The 14938-nt window shown below is 39.2% G+C and overlaps 1 protein-coding gene across 1 annotated transcript in view; it reads left to right on the forward strand.

Moving 5' to 3' along the window:
* Positions 1–14938, forward strand: part of LOC115829713 (NACHT, LRR and PYD domains-containing protein 12-like) — a 135811-nt gene that overhangs the window by 85608 nt on the left and 35265 nt on the right. Inside the window, exons 14-18 of the mRNA XM_030793881.1 lie at positions 7101–7274; positions 9048–9221; positions 9534–9592; positions 10345–10438; positions 11101–11274. Of these exons, the coding sequence (XP_030649741.1) occupies positions 7101–7274; positions 9048–9221; positions 9534–9592; positions 10345–10438; positions 11101–11274 (675 nt within the window). The remainder of the gene's footprint in view (positions 1–7100; positions 7275–9047; positions 9222–9533; positions 9593–10344; positions 10439–11100; positions 11275–14938) is intronic.

Consider the following 14938-nt stretch of genomic DNA (forward strand, 5'->3'; position numbering starts at 1 on the left):
TTACGTAGTCTGTCTTTCCATTGTTCTGAGATTGGCGAGTCTCCGAAGTTTATAAGACTTGCATCAAACTCAGGAGAAACAGTCTCCTTGGCAGGGATAGTAGCGACTGAATCAATGTGATACATACATCCAATCACTGTTCCCACAGGTATGGAAGTCTCTTTTGAACATTCATTCTTAACCAACACTCTGAAGCTGTTGATATCCAATGCCCCACTGGGCACAACCATAGGATGAAGAAATACACCAGCAGGAAGAACGGCTACTGGCGCTGAGTCCATCATTAGGATTTCTTGCTCAATGGAGTGCTTCAACTCTACCTTGCACACAGCATGGGTGTCGCCACCAGGCGGTACGATCAAAGGGCCTGGACCTTGCCATCTGACGAGACCAACCTCATCTTCCTGGACCGGAACACTGCGTGTAAGTTCATCATCTTTGAGACAAACATGAAGGCCTAGGGTTTGTGCAACATCAATACCATTGTCTCTACATTGTTTCACCAAGCGTCTAACATGACTAGCATTAGTGCCAACAATGACAGGTGTCTGATCTTCTGTCCGGGGATTTGGACATATGAGAGCAAGGACAGTTACCATCTGTCTGGTCCCCACCACCTCTGCTGGATACTCTAGATCTACCACTACATAACCACGGTAAGGATAGCTGGTGCCAGATTCACTCAAACCCCAAAGGGACAGGCCAGAGACTGGTTGAATGGGGATGCTAGACAAATATTTCTGGTACCAGGGCTCAAAAATGATCGTCACCTGAGAGCCACTGTCAAGCAAAGCAGTGCAGGGTTGCCCATTTACCTTCATTGGCACAAGGCTAGGCGGCCCAACCAAACCATCAGGAATACGTGCACTGTCTGGCACTATGGCATTGCTGTTCTTAACTGCACAGTTAACCCCACTAGCTGAAACTTCACCTGACGGCTGGTGGTTTTTTGAAACCCTCAGAGCCTGAATAAGTCTCTTGATGACCTTAGTCTGGTTTTCTGGGTTCTGACATTTCCCTGCAAAGTGCCCATTTTCCCCACATCGATAACAGAAGTGCTCCTCCGAGCCCTTGGGTGGTCTCTGTGGTGAACTGGTAACTGGTTTTGAAGCCTCTGCCACTGCAACGGCAGCTTGGGGTTCAGCCAATTTCTTTGAGAATTTCTGGTGTAAATGCTTCATCTGTTTCTTCAGAGCTGTAAGCTCTCTGTCGGAACAGCAGTCACTAGGCGATGCGTTCAGGGGAGTTTTTCCTGCATTGTCAGGCATGGCTTGAGCGGGCTTAGACACTACAGCGGCAACTAAAGACTTGAGCTCTTTTATCTCAGATTTCAAGTTCTGAAGTTCAGTCTGCCTTATGTCAATATCCTGCTTTACATAAGCACTTTGCACAACAGGACTAATCTTTCTCCTTGAGGCTTCATATTCCTCCTCTGCACGTATCTCTTTTAACAACTGAAGAAAGGTAGGTGGTTTCGCTTTCCTTTCTCTTAGACGAAGATTAACCAACATCAGATCAGAAACTATAGCACCTCGCAATAGCTGTTCTAGTCTTGCTTTATCCACACAACCAGGAGGGAGACCACCTCTCTGCACAACCTTATCTAACGATTGTTCTAATCGCCTAAGGAAATCAGAGAGCTTCTCACCTACCTGCTGCTGCAATAAACGAAAAGCAAAATACAGATCCTCTCCTGACTCTGCAGTCCCAAAAGCATGCTCAAGTGCCTCTAGGCAGTCTTCGGGGCTTACCTCAGGATCACTGGATCGCGCTGCTTTAACGATTTCCAGTGCTGGGCCTCTAAGACTTTCCATCAGTCTCCGCCTCTTCTCTTTGAGAGAGCAGTCGCACTCCCCCACCAGGAGCCGTGCCTGCTCCATCCAGTGTTCAAACTGTTCTTCCCCTGGTGGAGTGGGCAATATCCCAGAGAAAAATCGCAGGCGGCGATAACCCCCCTGCTCACTTGAAGGTTTCGATGTTATAGCAAGTAAATCACTCACTGCCCGCAGAATGGCCTCTGTTGGGCTTGTGTCAGCCTCTTCTGCAAGGAACAAAGTGCGGAGGTCCTCCATGGTCCTACCTTCAGCCTGCAACAGTCCTGCTAATTTCTGACTGAAATCTTGGGCATCTGTCGGTGGGTCTTCCCCTACTATGACAATAGGCCACGCCTCCCCGCCTTTAATAGGGAATACCTCTGGAGGAACACTGTCTCCCCTTAACACTTCTCTACATTCACACAGGACCATAAACCTATTGTGCCGCATGTTGAAAGTGCGCCCTCTGACACGCACGCGCCCCAAACTCTTCACTGTCTGCAGGGTCTCTTCAATTTCACTAATGTTCACTTCTTCTGGAGTGACTACCATGAGCCCATGAGCTTCATCTAAAACCTCACCACGGCACCATCCCCTAAGCTCTGATACTAGGTCTACTCGGCTGGTCATATTTGCCAGTCAGTCACAAATCACTATTTACAGCTAAAACGTGCTATTTTTTACTGGTTTATACTACTAATTACTAAAAACCCACTCTACATATCCCATTCTACATATCCCATTCTACATATCCCAGCGGTGCCTCCATTTTATGTAGCCCCTTTACCCCTATGATTGTCGAGTACGAGGCTCTGGGTTCTTTTAACTTACACTACTAACTCTTATATATACACTATGAATTATTGTAGAGGGGTTCCTTATTTATCTTACTAAAAGTCTATGAACTTTCTTGTACTTAAATCTACTTCCTGTATATATTGGATCTATGATAAACACAAAATTATTAAAGTGCAAAAAGTATTTACATTTAATTGAGTTTCAACGATAATAATTCAAATTCAACATCAACTATCAGTCCAAAACATACAATAAGAACATCAAAAGGTTGTGGAAAAGGAAATACAACCTAACTTTGCAAATAACTTATCAATTCAAATAGTAAAAGTCATCACATTCACATATACTTATACACGAATGACAATTATGTACAGAATGACACACTCAAATAAAAAGCCGGCATGAAAAAAGAAAAAAGGAAACCCAACCCCCGTTGCAGGCCTGATCGCTGCAAAATGGCGGCTTCCTCAAGGTCATTTACTTACAGTTCAGCGTCAGTTGTGCGAGCGAGTAGATGTCGATTCGGAGAAAAAAAACAGGCACTTACGAAACTCCAACGTCGCCAGAGGAAGTTTGAGCATTCCCGGGTAGCTCAAACCGCTATCTGGGTTGTCCACGGTGCTCCTAATGTGTTCGTCCTGAGGCTCAGCAGCATTCGTTAACTGTATTAGCTGACGTGCTAATAGCTAAGTTATCCCGTGAACTCACACACAACACGGTAGCACTGGAAACGGCAGCCACGCTTCTAGCCAAAGTGTAACAAGTTAGTTTCCCTATACTCACTGCTATCACATAGAATAGATTAATTTTTCATCAATCGTCTACGTTAGACACTTTAAATCACCGTACGTATTACTCGGTTAGTCACCAAGCCCGAACTTCACTCTCCTCTCCCCTTCTCCTCTCACCTTCTCCTCTCTTCCCCCCGTTCCCTTGCTCCGCCCATCTCACCCCTGACCTGAGCTTTAATTGGTTACACCATCTTGTAAAATCAAACAGAATAAACATTTACAATAAGTTTAACAATGACAGTACAAATAACATGCAAACAAAGCATGAACAATATTAAAACAATAACAATATTATTATATATAATTCTAAATTATTAAAACGATTAATTTAACCCTTTAATTCCCTACTGGGTTACACCGGCCTATGTCGCAATGGATTTTTGTAAACAAAGCTATGTCGGGAGTGTAGGCTTATAGAGTAAATAGCACAGTATAAGAGGGCCGAATTTTTACCATTTATTGAAACTGAATCACGGCACGAAAAAAACCCTTCTTTTTGGTAAATCGACAGCTGTATCGTTTATTTACAGTAAATAGTTAAGAAAGAATGAATTATACATTATACAAGATAGATACACGAGATCGTGTATACAGTGAAAAATGTACTAAGTAAATAAATAGATAACGAAGTACTTTTCGAGCTATTTAGTATCCTATATGTCGGGATGCTGTAACCCCTTTTACGCAGACTGTTCAAGCAGGGAAAATTGTACCTCGCCGTTTTGTGTTCCCAATTCAAGTGGAGGGATATTCGACCGACAGCCTAGAACAATAGCCTCGGTGTGATCCCAACCCCCTCCAAACGACTGCGTCATGAATCACTTGGTCAACCGACCAACTCAGAAGTTCCCTTCAACGTAGACCAAAAGATTTGTTTGCCAGTGCCAACGAGGCGAAGAAATTTTCGGCCTACTGTCATCTTTCCCTAGATAGGGAATTGCGTTCAACATGTATTTTGTTTCAACGTCAGCGGCCACCCAGAATTTACTAGCAAATTAGCCCGGTTTAATGGCCATGTACTGTGTGAAACGACACATTAACGACTTGATAGGGAACAGTTGTCCATCTACAGTTATGTTTTTACCAGGTGTGTAAGAAGCAATACTTTACCGAAAATCTAATATCGAAATGTATCTGTCACAAGGCGGGCAGCCCTTGTATTCTTGTCATCAAAGATATCTTGGAATTTCTGTCGAGACATGTCTCTGAAAATGGGATTTCCCAAGTTAGATCAGTAGTCGTCCGGGTTCATGCTTTTACCGCCTAATACCTCAAAAATAAAGGAGACCAACAGTTCGAGCTTATCAGCATCATTTCGATTAGCTTCTGCTTCAGAATATTTCTGAATCTTTCACCACATTTCTGTGTCAATCAAACACACTAAACTGCTCAATGGACTTGTAATATTGTCCTTGGCATAACATGTGGGCCCTGGGGTCTCTCTCATGATATTGCACTCTCGCGCTCTACCCCGAGGGTTGCCAGCAGTTTGTTCAACCGATACTGTGCCGTCTCTTGCAAAGGGTATTACTATATTGAATGAATCAGCATTAGCTGATTCCTGCCAACTATCTAAGTCATATAATAATTAGCTACGCCCCTGTACATGAAACAAAATGCCTTTATTATACGTTTATCCGCTTTGCAAAACATTTGCATTTTAATATTGTAAAGTATTGTTGCAGCTCTAAAATAATGTAATGTCATGACACGAGAATAAAGCATGCCAACTATCAGAGTCATATGATGACTAGTTACGCAGGTTCAAATAGGCTAGTGCAAAATTAGTGACAACTGATACGCCCATGTAGGCCTACATAAAACAAAAATGCGCTTTTTCAAGCTAGAATCGTCTTATTTAAAATAAAAACCCACAAAACCTTCTATTAACTTTAAGTTTATATCGACTTGTGGCTTTAATTTCACTGATCATGCAGAAATGACTCTCTCTCTTTTGTAATATTGGTTTTATTCATAACTGGATTTGCTTTTGTTAGGATGTTGTTTTATTTTTACTGAATGTTATTATTAACAACTGACTGTTGCACTGACCTGTAAATCATTGGGAGAAAATATCCATCATATTTGTCATCAGTGACTCAGCAACTATTTGTAACAAACTGAATGAGGGCAAGTACAAGTTTGAGTTCATTTATCTTATTTTATTAATGTTATTTTATCGTCTTTAAACTTACACACACAGACCTATATATATATATATATGTGTGTGTGTGTGTGTGTTTGTATGTATGTATGTGTGTGTGTGTGTGTGTGTATGTGTGTATATATATATATATATATATATATATATATATATATATATATATATATATATATATATATGTGTGTGTGTGTGTGTGTGTGTGTGTGTGTGTGTGTGTATATATGTATATGTATATACATATATATGAGGAAAAAGCACCTCACACCTAACACATTTATCTATCTATCTATCTATCTATCTATCTATCTATCTATCTATCTATCCTTCTCTCTCTCTCTCTCTCTCTCTCTCTTTCTCTCTCTGAAAATCAAGTGAGAAAGAGTGTACTGAGAATCAGGTCCTGAAATTAGCTGGGAAATTTTGTTCCACAGTTAGAAATGTCAAAAAATGTTTAGGTGATAATGTCTTTCAGTTAACACTTATTACTCCTGCAGACTGTTAGAGGAATATTTTACTCATTACTTCCTGGAAAAAGTAATTCCACTCCTCATTACTTTACTTCTATGCAGAGGCATTTCTAGAATTTCTAGATATTCAGAGCTTTGTTCAGACCAGTGGAGGGAGATCTGGGGGCATCCTCCTGTGGGAAAAAAATCTTTTGAATTTCAACAGCTAAACACACTGTTTTCCAACAAATGGAGACAAAATGAAGAGCCTGGATAAAATAAGCTTTTTCTATAATCAAACAAAGTATTGACATCTGTGCATGGTGGAGACATATCATGCTAGTTTGTTAACATGCCTACAAAGTAACCTCACAGTTGACTGCACATACTTTTATAATGGTCTATAGCCCCAGAGGGAATCACTCTCTTACCTTGAAAGCAGGAGAGCACTGTTTATGAAAGGATAACTTTCCATACATCAGTCATTTAAAAGAAGCTTTATTGTAGGGTTTCATGTGATTCATATGAAGCATGAAAAATGAAACTCTACATATATGCTATCAAAGGTGGTTTATGTCTTGTTGGTCTCTCTCTTCTTGTCTTATAGCCTGTTTATGAGCACTGTCTGTGTCTTGTTACTCTCTTCCTGTCTGTCTTTTAATCCTCATTTGTTGACTTTTCTGTCTCTCTCCACTTTCTTGTTCTTGTCATTTTTGCTGTACTGTTACTGTCTGTAGATAGGTTGTCTGTTTCTCTTCTGTTTTCCTCCTGTCAGTCTCAGTTCTCTTTTCTTTCATCCTGAATTGTTTGCCATGTTAATGTCCCAGTTTTGGTGGGAAATGTTGTTCTACAGTTAAAAATGTCTATGAGTTAAAATGACTTCTACATCAGATATGTGTCTGTCTATTAGAGGAAAAGCAAAATCAAAGACCATGTGTATGGTCAGAGTGTATGTGTGTGTTTGTGTGTGTGTGTAAAATCAGTTCTCAAATAAATACATTTCAAAACTTTGATCTGCAATTAAAATAACTGAAAACACATTGTATATATATTCAGAAAAAAAAACAAACTTTGCTTCTCTCTCTAGACTCTCAGACTGCAGTATAACTGAGGAAGGATATGCTGCTCTGGCTTCAGCTCTGAGATCAAACCCCTCACACCTGAGGGAGCTGGACCTCAGTGGGAATGATCCTGGAGACTCAGGAGTGGAGCTGCTCTCAGCTTTACTAGAGGATCCATACTGTAAACTGCAGAAACTCAGGTGAAGATGTTGTATAACAGTGTGCAGAACAGATAATTGTATTAAAAAAGTAACACACTCAACCTTTACAGACAGAATTGTTGTCACTCTTATAACATTATTCATGTTTATTCAATTGTGAATTTAAACTATGCTCTGATATGTAAGTTATACAATCAGTTCTTCTTTAGCATTGAGTACAGTCCTCCCCAAGACACTTCTTTTAGGGGTTAAGAAAATTCAACTTTATGGACAGTTTCATGTAATACCTCGACTTCAGTTCATCATCTTATTTCCAATCAAAACCCACAAAACTTTCTACTGACTATAAGTTTATAGTGACTTGTGGCCAGAGTGCGAACTATACAATGGCAATCGTGGAGGGGGGGGGGGGGGGGGGGGGGGGTCAACTTTTTCTCCAGGGCTATATAGCATAGGATATATAAATATTTTTTGACCCTCCCAAACTGTTGTGCTTTACCTCTTTTAGGGAGGTCAAAGTCTTAATCAGGGGGGTCAGATCACCCCAGTTCAGCATTATGGGCAGGTTTGTGTAATATATCGACTTCAGCTCACAAAGATATTTATGGAACTTAGGAAGACCTACTGGACTTCCTGTACCATGCTAACACATGAGTGCTTACACAAGAGTCAGCATGTGACCATGTGGCCTTCAATTCACTCAGGACACTCATGGTTTGTTAGCTTTTGCATGAATAATCTTGTGCATCATGGCCCCTGAAATGAAAAAAGTGTAAGGTCATAGAAAAGTCCATAAATGACAGCAGGGGTGTTTCTAAGTGTGACAAGGCCAGATTGACCATGTGGTAATGTGCTGTTTAGTTTTCTCAGAGCACTCATGGTTTGCTAGTTTTTGCAGGGTCTGTACGTAGGTTGTCCCTCTTTCTTACTCTCCTCTCTTTTTTCTGCTGTCTGTGTCTGTTTTATCTCCTTATCTGTCTTTTCTCCCATCTAGTTGCTCTCTCTATCTTGGTTTTTTGCATCTCCAACACAGGGTGGAACCATTTGAGTGTACCTCCTCCATTTATCTTTGTAACCTATCAATGAACTTGTGATCTATACCACTAACAATCTCCTTCACAATCGACAAAATAACCAAGAGATGAACTGGCCCATTGTTTTTCTCAACCACATGTGATCATGGCATAGTGCACTGAGTGATCTGTCACAACTACAACCGCTAACAGGTATTGTCAGGGCTGTCAGAAAAACTGAGCTCAGGATAGGAAACATATGAGCATCAAGGAGCTTCTACACTCTGCTAACATCACAGATGGTAATATTATTTGCTTAGAAATATATGTGTAATACAAGGAATGAAATTAAGTGAGTAATTGTAATATGATTACAGTAACTTACACTGTAATGCTTCACATGACTTTGTAATGAAGAAAAATAATGAAATTACTGTAATGCATTACTTTGTAGCCCAACACTAGTGGAAAAGGTTCAGTGATGGGCAACATAACAAAGACATGATGCAGGTGCTACATTTGTCTTCATCAGCTGTGTGTAACATTTACACGCAGAAGAGAATTAATGAAGGGAAAATGCCTTTTGTTATGAATTATCTATTCAAGAAACTGTTTCAGTTTCATAGAATTTCGCCTTGTTTTTCTCAAATTTATCCTGTCTCTGGTGTATTTCAATGTTAAACTGGCCCTGTTCTCTGTAGGCTGAAGTGGACACTGTCCTGGACTATGGAGAAGGATAGTGACAGTGGTGAGGTGTAAAATGGTCAGTGACATGAATATATTCTTCCTCTCTCTGCAGGCTGTTGAAAAGTCCTGTTGCAGAGGAAGCCTGTGCTGCTCTGACTTCAGCTCTAGGTAAAAACCCCTTACTGCTGACAGAACTGGATCTGAGTGAGAACAAACCAGTGAGCTTAGGAGTGAAGCAGCTCTCTGCTCTGCTGGAGGATCCACACTGCAGACTACAGAAACTGAGGTGAGAGATGTCTCTTATAAATGCCATGAAAACAATATGATGAATCAGCTGCTTCATTTGTGAGTTTCGCTTAAATAAAATACTGACATATGCTGTACTTTAGACTTCCCTCAGCTACAGGTTTAGGGTAAAAGTTAGTTGTGAAAACAAAGATGCTTGTCTGCATTTTCTCAGCCTGAACTCTACAACAAAGCTTTCACTCTCTTTGTACATGGTAAAGGGGAGTTCAAGTTTCAAGTTCACTGTCATTCTATCCTGCAGCATATTCACCACATATAAGTGTCTATGTGAGATGTTTGGTAATATGTGTAGATGTCTACTGTATAGTAGCATTATCAAGTATGTTAGGTGTCCAAAGGGAATGGTTAGAGGTATGATATGTTGGCCATAGGTGTTGTACAGTTTATGACAGTTCTTCCTACAGGTATTAAGGCAGATGATTAGTCACCAGGGTGTGGGTGTGAGGGGTCTAATAGCTTCACAGCTGTGGGGTAGAGGCTGTTCCTCTAGATGACAGGGGGACAGACAGATAGTGGCTGGGGTGTGTGGGGTCCCTGGTGATTTAGTCAATTTAGTCCTGAAGAAAAGCAGCACTTCAATATTTAGATGCTGTGTGTGACCCATAAGTGAATGACCTACCTAGTTTAGTGTAAGAGAATGTTTACAGAAAGGTCCTATTATTTTCTTATTGGAATTGTTTTATTTTTTATCACTTAACTTGTTTAACTTAAGACAGCCACCACTTTTGTAATAATTGTTCTTTATTACACAGCTTTTCTGTATACTCGATTCTGATTGGTCTGTTACGGCATTCTACGGTCTCTTATTTCTGAATAGCAGGCCGCTGCTATGAATAACAGACCGTTGCTATGGAACTATTTTTTAGAGGAAACAATAAAATAATTTTTAAATCGCTATACAATCAGGGGTTTATAAAATCAGTTCTTACATTAAAATACATTTCAAAACTTTGATCTACAGTTAAAATAATTAAAAACGCATTGTGTATATATTCAGAAAAAAAACTTTGCTTCTCTTTCTAGACTTTCAGACTGCAGTATAACTGAGGAAGGATATGCTGCTCTGGCTTCAGCTCTGAGATCAAACCCCTCACACCTGATAGAGCTGGACCTCAGTGGGAATGATCCTGGAGACTCAGGAGTGGAGCTGCTCTCAGCTTTACTAGAGGATCCACACTGTAAACTGCAGAAACTCAGGTGAAGATGTTGTATAACAGTGTGCAGAACAGATAATTGTATTAAAAAAGTAACACACTCAACCTTTACAGACAGAATTGTTGTCACTCTCATAACATTATTCATGTTTATTCAATTGTGAATTTAAACTATGCTCTGATATGTAAATTATACAATCAGTTCTTCTTTAGCATTGAATACAGTCCTCCCCCAAGACACTTCTTTTATGGGTTAAGAAAATTCAACTTTATGGACAGTTTCATGTAATACCTTGACTTCACCTCATCTTATTTCCCATCAAAACCCACAAAACCTTCTACTGACTTTAAGTTTATAATGACTTGTGGCCAGAGTGTGAATTATGCAATGACAGTCAGGGAGGGGGGTCAACTTTTTCTCCAGGGCTATATAGCATAGGATATATAAATATTTCAACCCTCCCAACCTGTTGTTCTTTACCTCTTTTGGGGGGGGGGAGGTCAAAATCTTAATTGGGGGGCGGGGGGTGGCACATACCCCCCCCCCTCGTAATTCGGTCCATGCCTGTGGTTTTCACTGAGCAGAAATGGTCGTCTCACTGACCATGTATTGGGACAATATCGGTTTTATTCATAACTGGACTTGCTTTTTTTGGTGTTTGATATTGGAAAATGCTGAAAATATTGTTGCTTTTTGAATTTCAGGCTTAACAGTTGTAACCTAACAGAGAAAAGCTGTTCAGATCTAGTCCCAGTTCTCAGCTCAGACTCCTCCAGTCTGAGAGAGCTAGACCTGAGTACCAATAATCTGCAGGATTCAGGAGTGAAGGTGATCTCTGCTGGACTGGAGAGTCCTCACTGTAAACTGGAGACACTGAGGTGAGTTCATATCTGCCAGACAGAACATTTCCCCCACATGGTACTTGAAGAGTCACTTAAAGGAAATTTGTAAAAGATGTTTTATTTTCAGTCGGTTTATATACATGTAGTTGTCACTATTTAATGAGAATGAAATATATCTGTTTTTATTAACAACTGACTGTTGCACTGACCTGTAAAGCATTGGGAGATAATATCCATCATATTTGTAATCAGTGACTCAGCAACTATTTGTCCCAAATTGGATGAGGGCAAGTACAAGTTTGAGTGCCAGTGCAAGCTGAGTGCAAGTTTCCAGCTTTTATTTAACACAGGTACAGGAACACATAAACAAGGCCGGATTCAAATAGCACTTGGACTTATTTAGACTTACACAGGTACTTCGGATAACATGAAGCAAGACAAGACAAAGACTTCAGAGAGGAAACTAAGGAAAGTATTGATATTTATACAAAGAGCAAACCAGGCTTGATTAATCAAAAACAGGTGTGCACAATGATTGAATAATTAACTGAATGAAGAAAGGAAAGCAAAGAAGTGACTACACAACGTGACTGAACAAAAAAAACTCTCAAAATGAGCAGTAGAGGGGGGCAATGAGGCAAGGTGTGACACCATTTAAAATTGTTATTGTTTTGCTTAATTAATATTGTATACATATATGTATATACATATATTTGTATGTATATACATATGTATGTATGTATGTATGTATATACTCACACACACATACGTACGTATGTGTACATACACTAGGGGTGTAACGTGAGAGAGAAAGTGCTTAAAGGCTAAACTTCTCTTGAAAAAAGTTTTGCATCCCCGTTACCTCATACATGTGCAAGAGCACAAGATATCACCAGATCCATAGGAGTGTTTATCGCTAAGGACATGAGACCATTCTCGATAGTGATCACCAAAGTATTTTGACTACTACTTAAGACACTAGAGCCCAAATACAACATCCTGTCATGCCCGTACTCTGGTCAGTCTGAATGCCAGCCTTGTCCAATGAAGCAAAAATCAAAGTGACAGAAATTCTGAAAAAAGTGCAGAGAGTTAGTTCATTAACTTGTGTCTAAATTTGAGCATTGTGTGTTGAGCTGCAATTTTTATTGTTTCATATTAATGCAATTTAGACAAACACATTCAGTTTAATATTGTTTTATGATTACAGACGATTTATTTTTGTCTAGCTTTCAAAGAATTCCTCCTAGGGTGATCTGGGGGCATCTTCTTGTGGGACAAAATCTTTTGAATTTCAACAGTTAAACACACTGTTTTCCCACAAATGGAGACAAAATGAAGAGCCTAGATGAAATAAGCCTTTTCTATAATCAAACAAAGTATTGACATCTGTGCATGGTGGAGACATATCATGCTAGTTGGTTAACATGCCTCCCAAAGTATCTCACAGTTGACTGCACATACTTTTATAATGGCATGTAACCCCAGAGGGAATCACTCTCTTACCTTGAAAACATGAGTGCACTGTTTCTGAAAGGATAACTTTCCATACGTCAGTCATTTAAAAGAGGCTTTATTGTATGATTTCATGTGATTCATATGAAGCATGAATAAACTGAACTCTACATATATGCTAGCAAAGGTGGTTTATGTCTTGTTGGTCTCTCTCTTCTTGTCTTATACCCTCTTTATGAGCACTGTCTGTGTCTTGTTACTCTCTTCCTGTCTGTCTTTTAATCCTCATTTGTTGACCTCAGTGTCTTTTCTGTCTCTCTCCACTTTCTTGTTCTTGTCATTTTTGCTGTACTGTTACTGTCTGTAGTTAAGTTGTCTGTTTCTCTTCTCTTCTCTTCTCTTCTCTTCTCTTCTCTTCTCTTCTCTTCTCTTCTCTTCTGTTTTGCTCCTGTCTGTCTCAGTGCTCTTTTCTTTCATCCTGAATTATTTGCCATGTTAATGTCCCAGTTTTGCTGGGAAATGTTGTTCTACAGTTAAAAATGTCTATGAGTTAAAATGACTTCTACATCAGATTTGTTTCTGTCTGTTGGAGGAAAATTACAGACCAGGTATATGGTCAGAATGTATGTGTGTGTATGTGTGTTTGTGTTTGTGTGTGTGTGTGTGTGTGCTTGTGTGTTTGTGTGTGTGTAAAATCAGTTCTTACATTTAAATAAATACATTTATATACAAATAATACAAAAACTTTAATATAAAACTTTGATCTACAATTAAAATAATTGAAAACGCATTGTATATATATTCAGAAAAAAAAAACTTTGCTTCTCTCTCTAGACTTTCAGACTGCAGTATAACTGAGGAAGGATATGCTGCTCTGGCTTCAGCTCTGAGATCAAAGCCCTCACACCTGAGAGGGCTGGACCTCAGTGGGAATGATCCTGGAGACTCAGGAGTAAAGCTGCTCTCAGTTTTACTAGAGGATCCACACTGTGAACTGCAGAAACTCAGGTGAAGATGTTGTATAACGGTGTGCAGAACAGATATTTGTATTAAAAAAAGTAACACACCCAACCTTTACAGACAGAATTCTTGTCGCTCTCGTAACAGTATTCATGTTTGTTCAGTTATGTTATAATTTTGTCACAATTATGTCATGATATGAATTTAAACTACTCTCTGATATGTAAGTTGTATAATCAGTTCTTTAGCATTGAGTACAGTCCTCCCCCAACACACTTCTTTTATGGGTTAAGAAAATTCAACTTTATGGACAGTTTCATGTAATACCTCGACTTCAGTTCATCATCTTATCTACAATCAAAACCCACAAAACTTTCTACTGACTTTAAGTTACTAATGACTTGTGGCCAGAGTGCGAATTATGCAATGACAGTCGGGGAGGGGGGATCAACTTTTTCTCCAGGGCTGTATAGCATAGGGTATATAAATATTTCAACCCTCCCAATTTAGAAAACAGAGTGTACAGGTGTGACATTCAGTAGTCTTACTGGTGCTTTACTAGTTTTTAAAAGACACACCAAGTAATTCAGGAAAAGAATTACTGCAAAAATATATCCTCATAAAACAAACTCGTATTTAAACAACATACAAACTTCAACCAGAAACACTTTTCAAAGAAAAGCAAATACACATTATCAAGTGTGCTCAGCACACTACCAACACTGTTGCCTTTGCTGAACATATTTTGCTTCCTTGTATGTAAAGCAGTGGTTATATCTCTTTAAGTCTCTCAAATCATGTACTGGAAAACCTGTTCCTCCTGCAGGCCAGCTTTGACAAGCTCTTTGGTCATTTATTTATTAAAAGATTCGATCCATTAATTTATGATTTAAATTCCAATAGGTAATATTATTTGCTTAGAAATATATGCATAATACAAGGAATGAAATTAAGTGAGTAATTGTAATATGGTTACAAGAACTTACACTGTAATACTTCACATGACTTTGTTATGAAGAAAAATAATGAAATGACTGTAATGTATTACTTTGGACCCCAACACTAGTGAAAAAGTTTCAGTGATGGGCAACATAACAAAGACATGATGCAAGTGCTACATTTGTCCTCATCAGCTGTGTGTAACATTTACATGCAGAAGAGAATTAATGAAGGGAAAATGCCGTGTTGTCCTGTGTTATGAATGATTTATTCAAGAAATTGTATCCATTTCTTAGAATTTAGCATTGTTTTAGCAAATTGATTCTGTCTCTGGTATGTTTCAATA

The sequence above is a fragment of the Chanos chanos genome, chromosome 16 (genome assembly GCF_902362185.1).
Source record: "Chanos chanos chromosome 16, fChaCha1.1, whole genome shotgun sequence".
In the NCBI taxonomy this organism is placed as follows: Eukaryota; Metazoa; Chordata; class Actinopteri; order Gonorynchiformes; family Chanidae; genus Chanos; species Chanos chanos.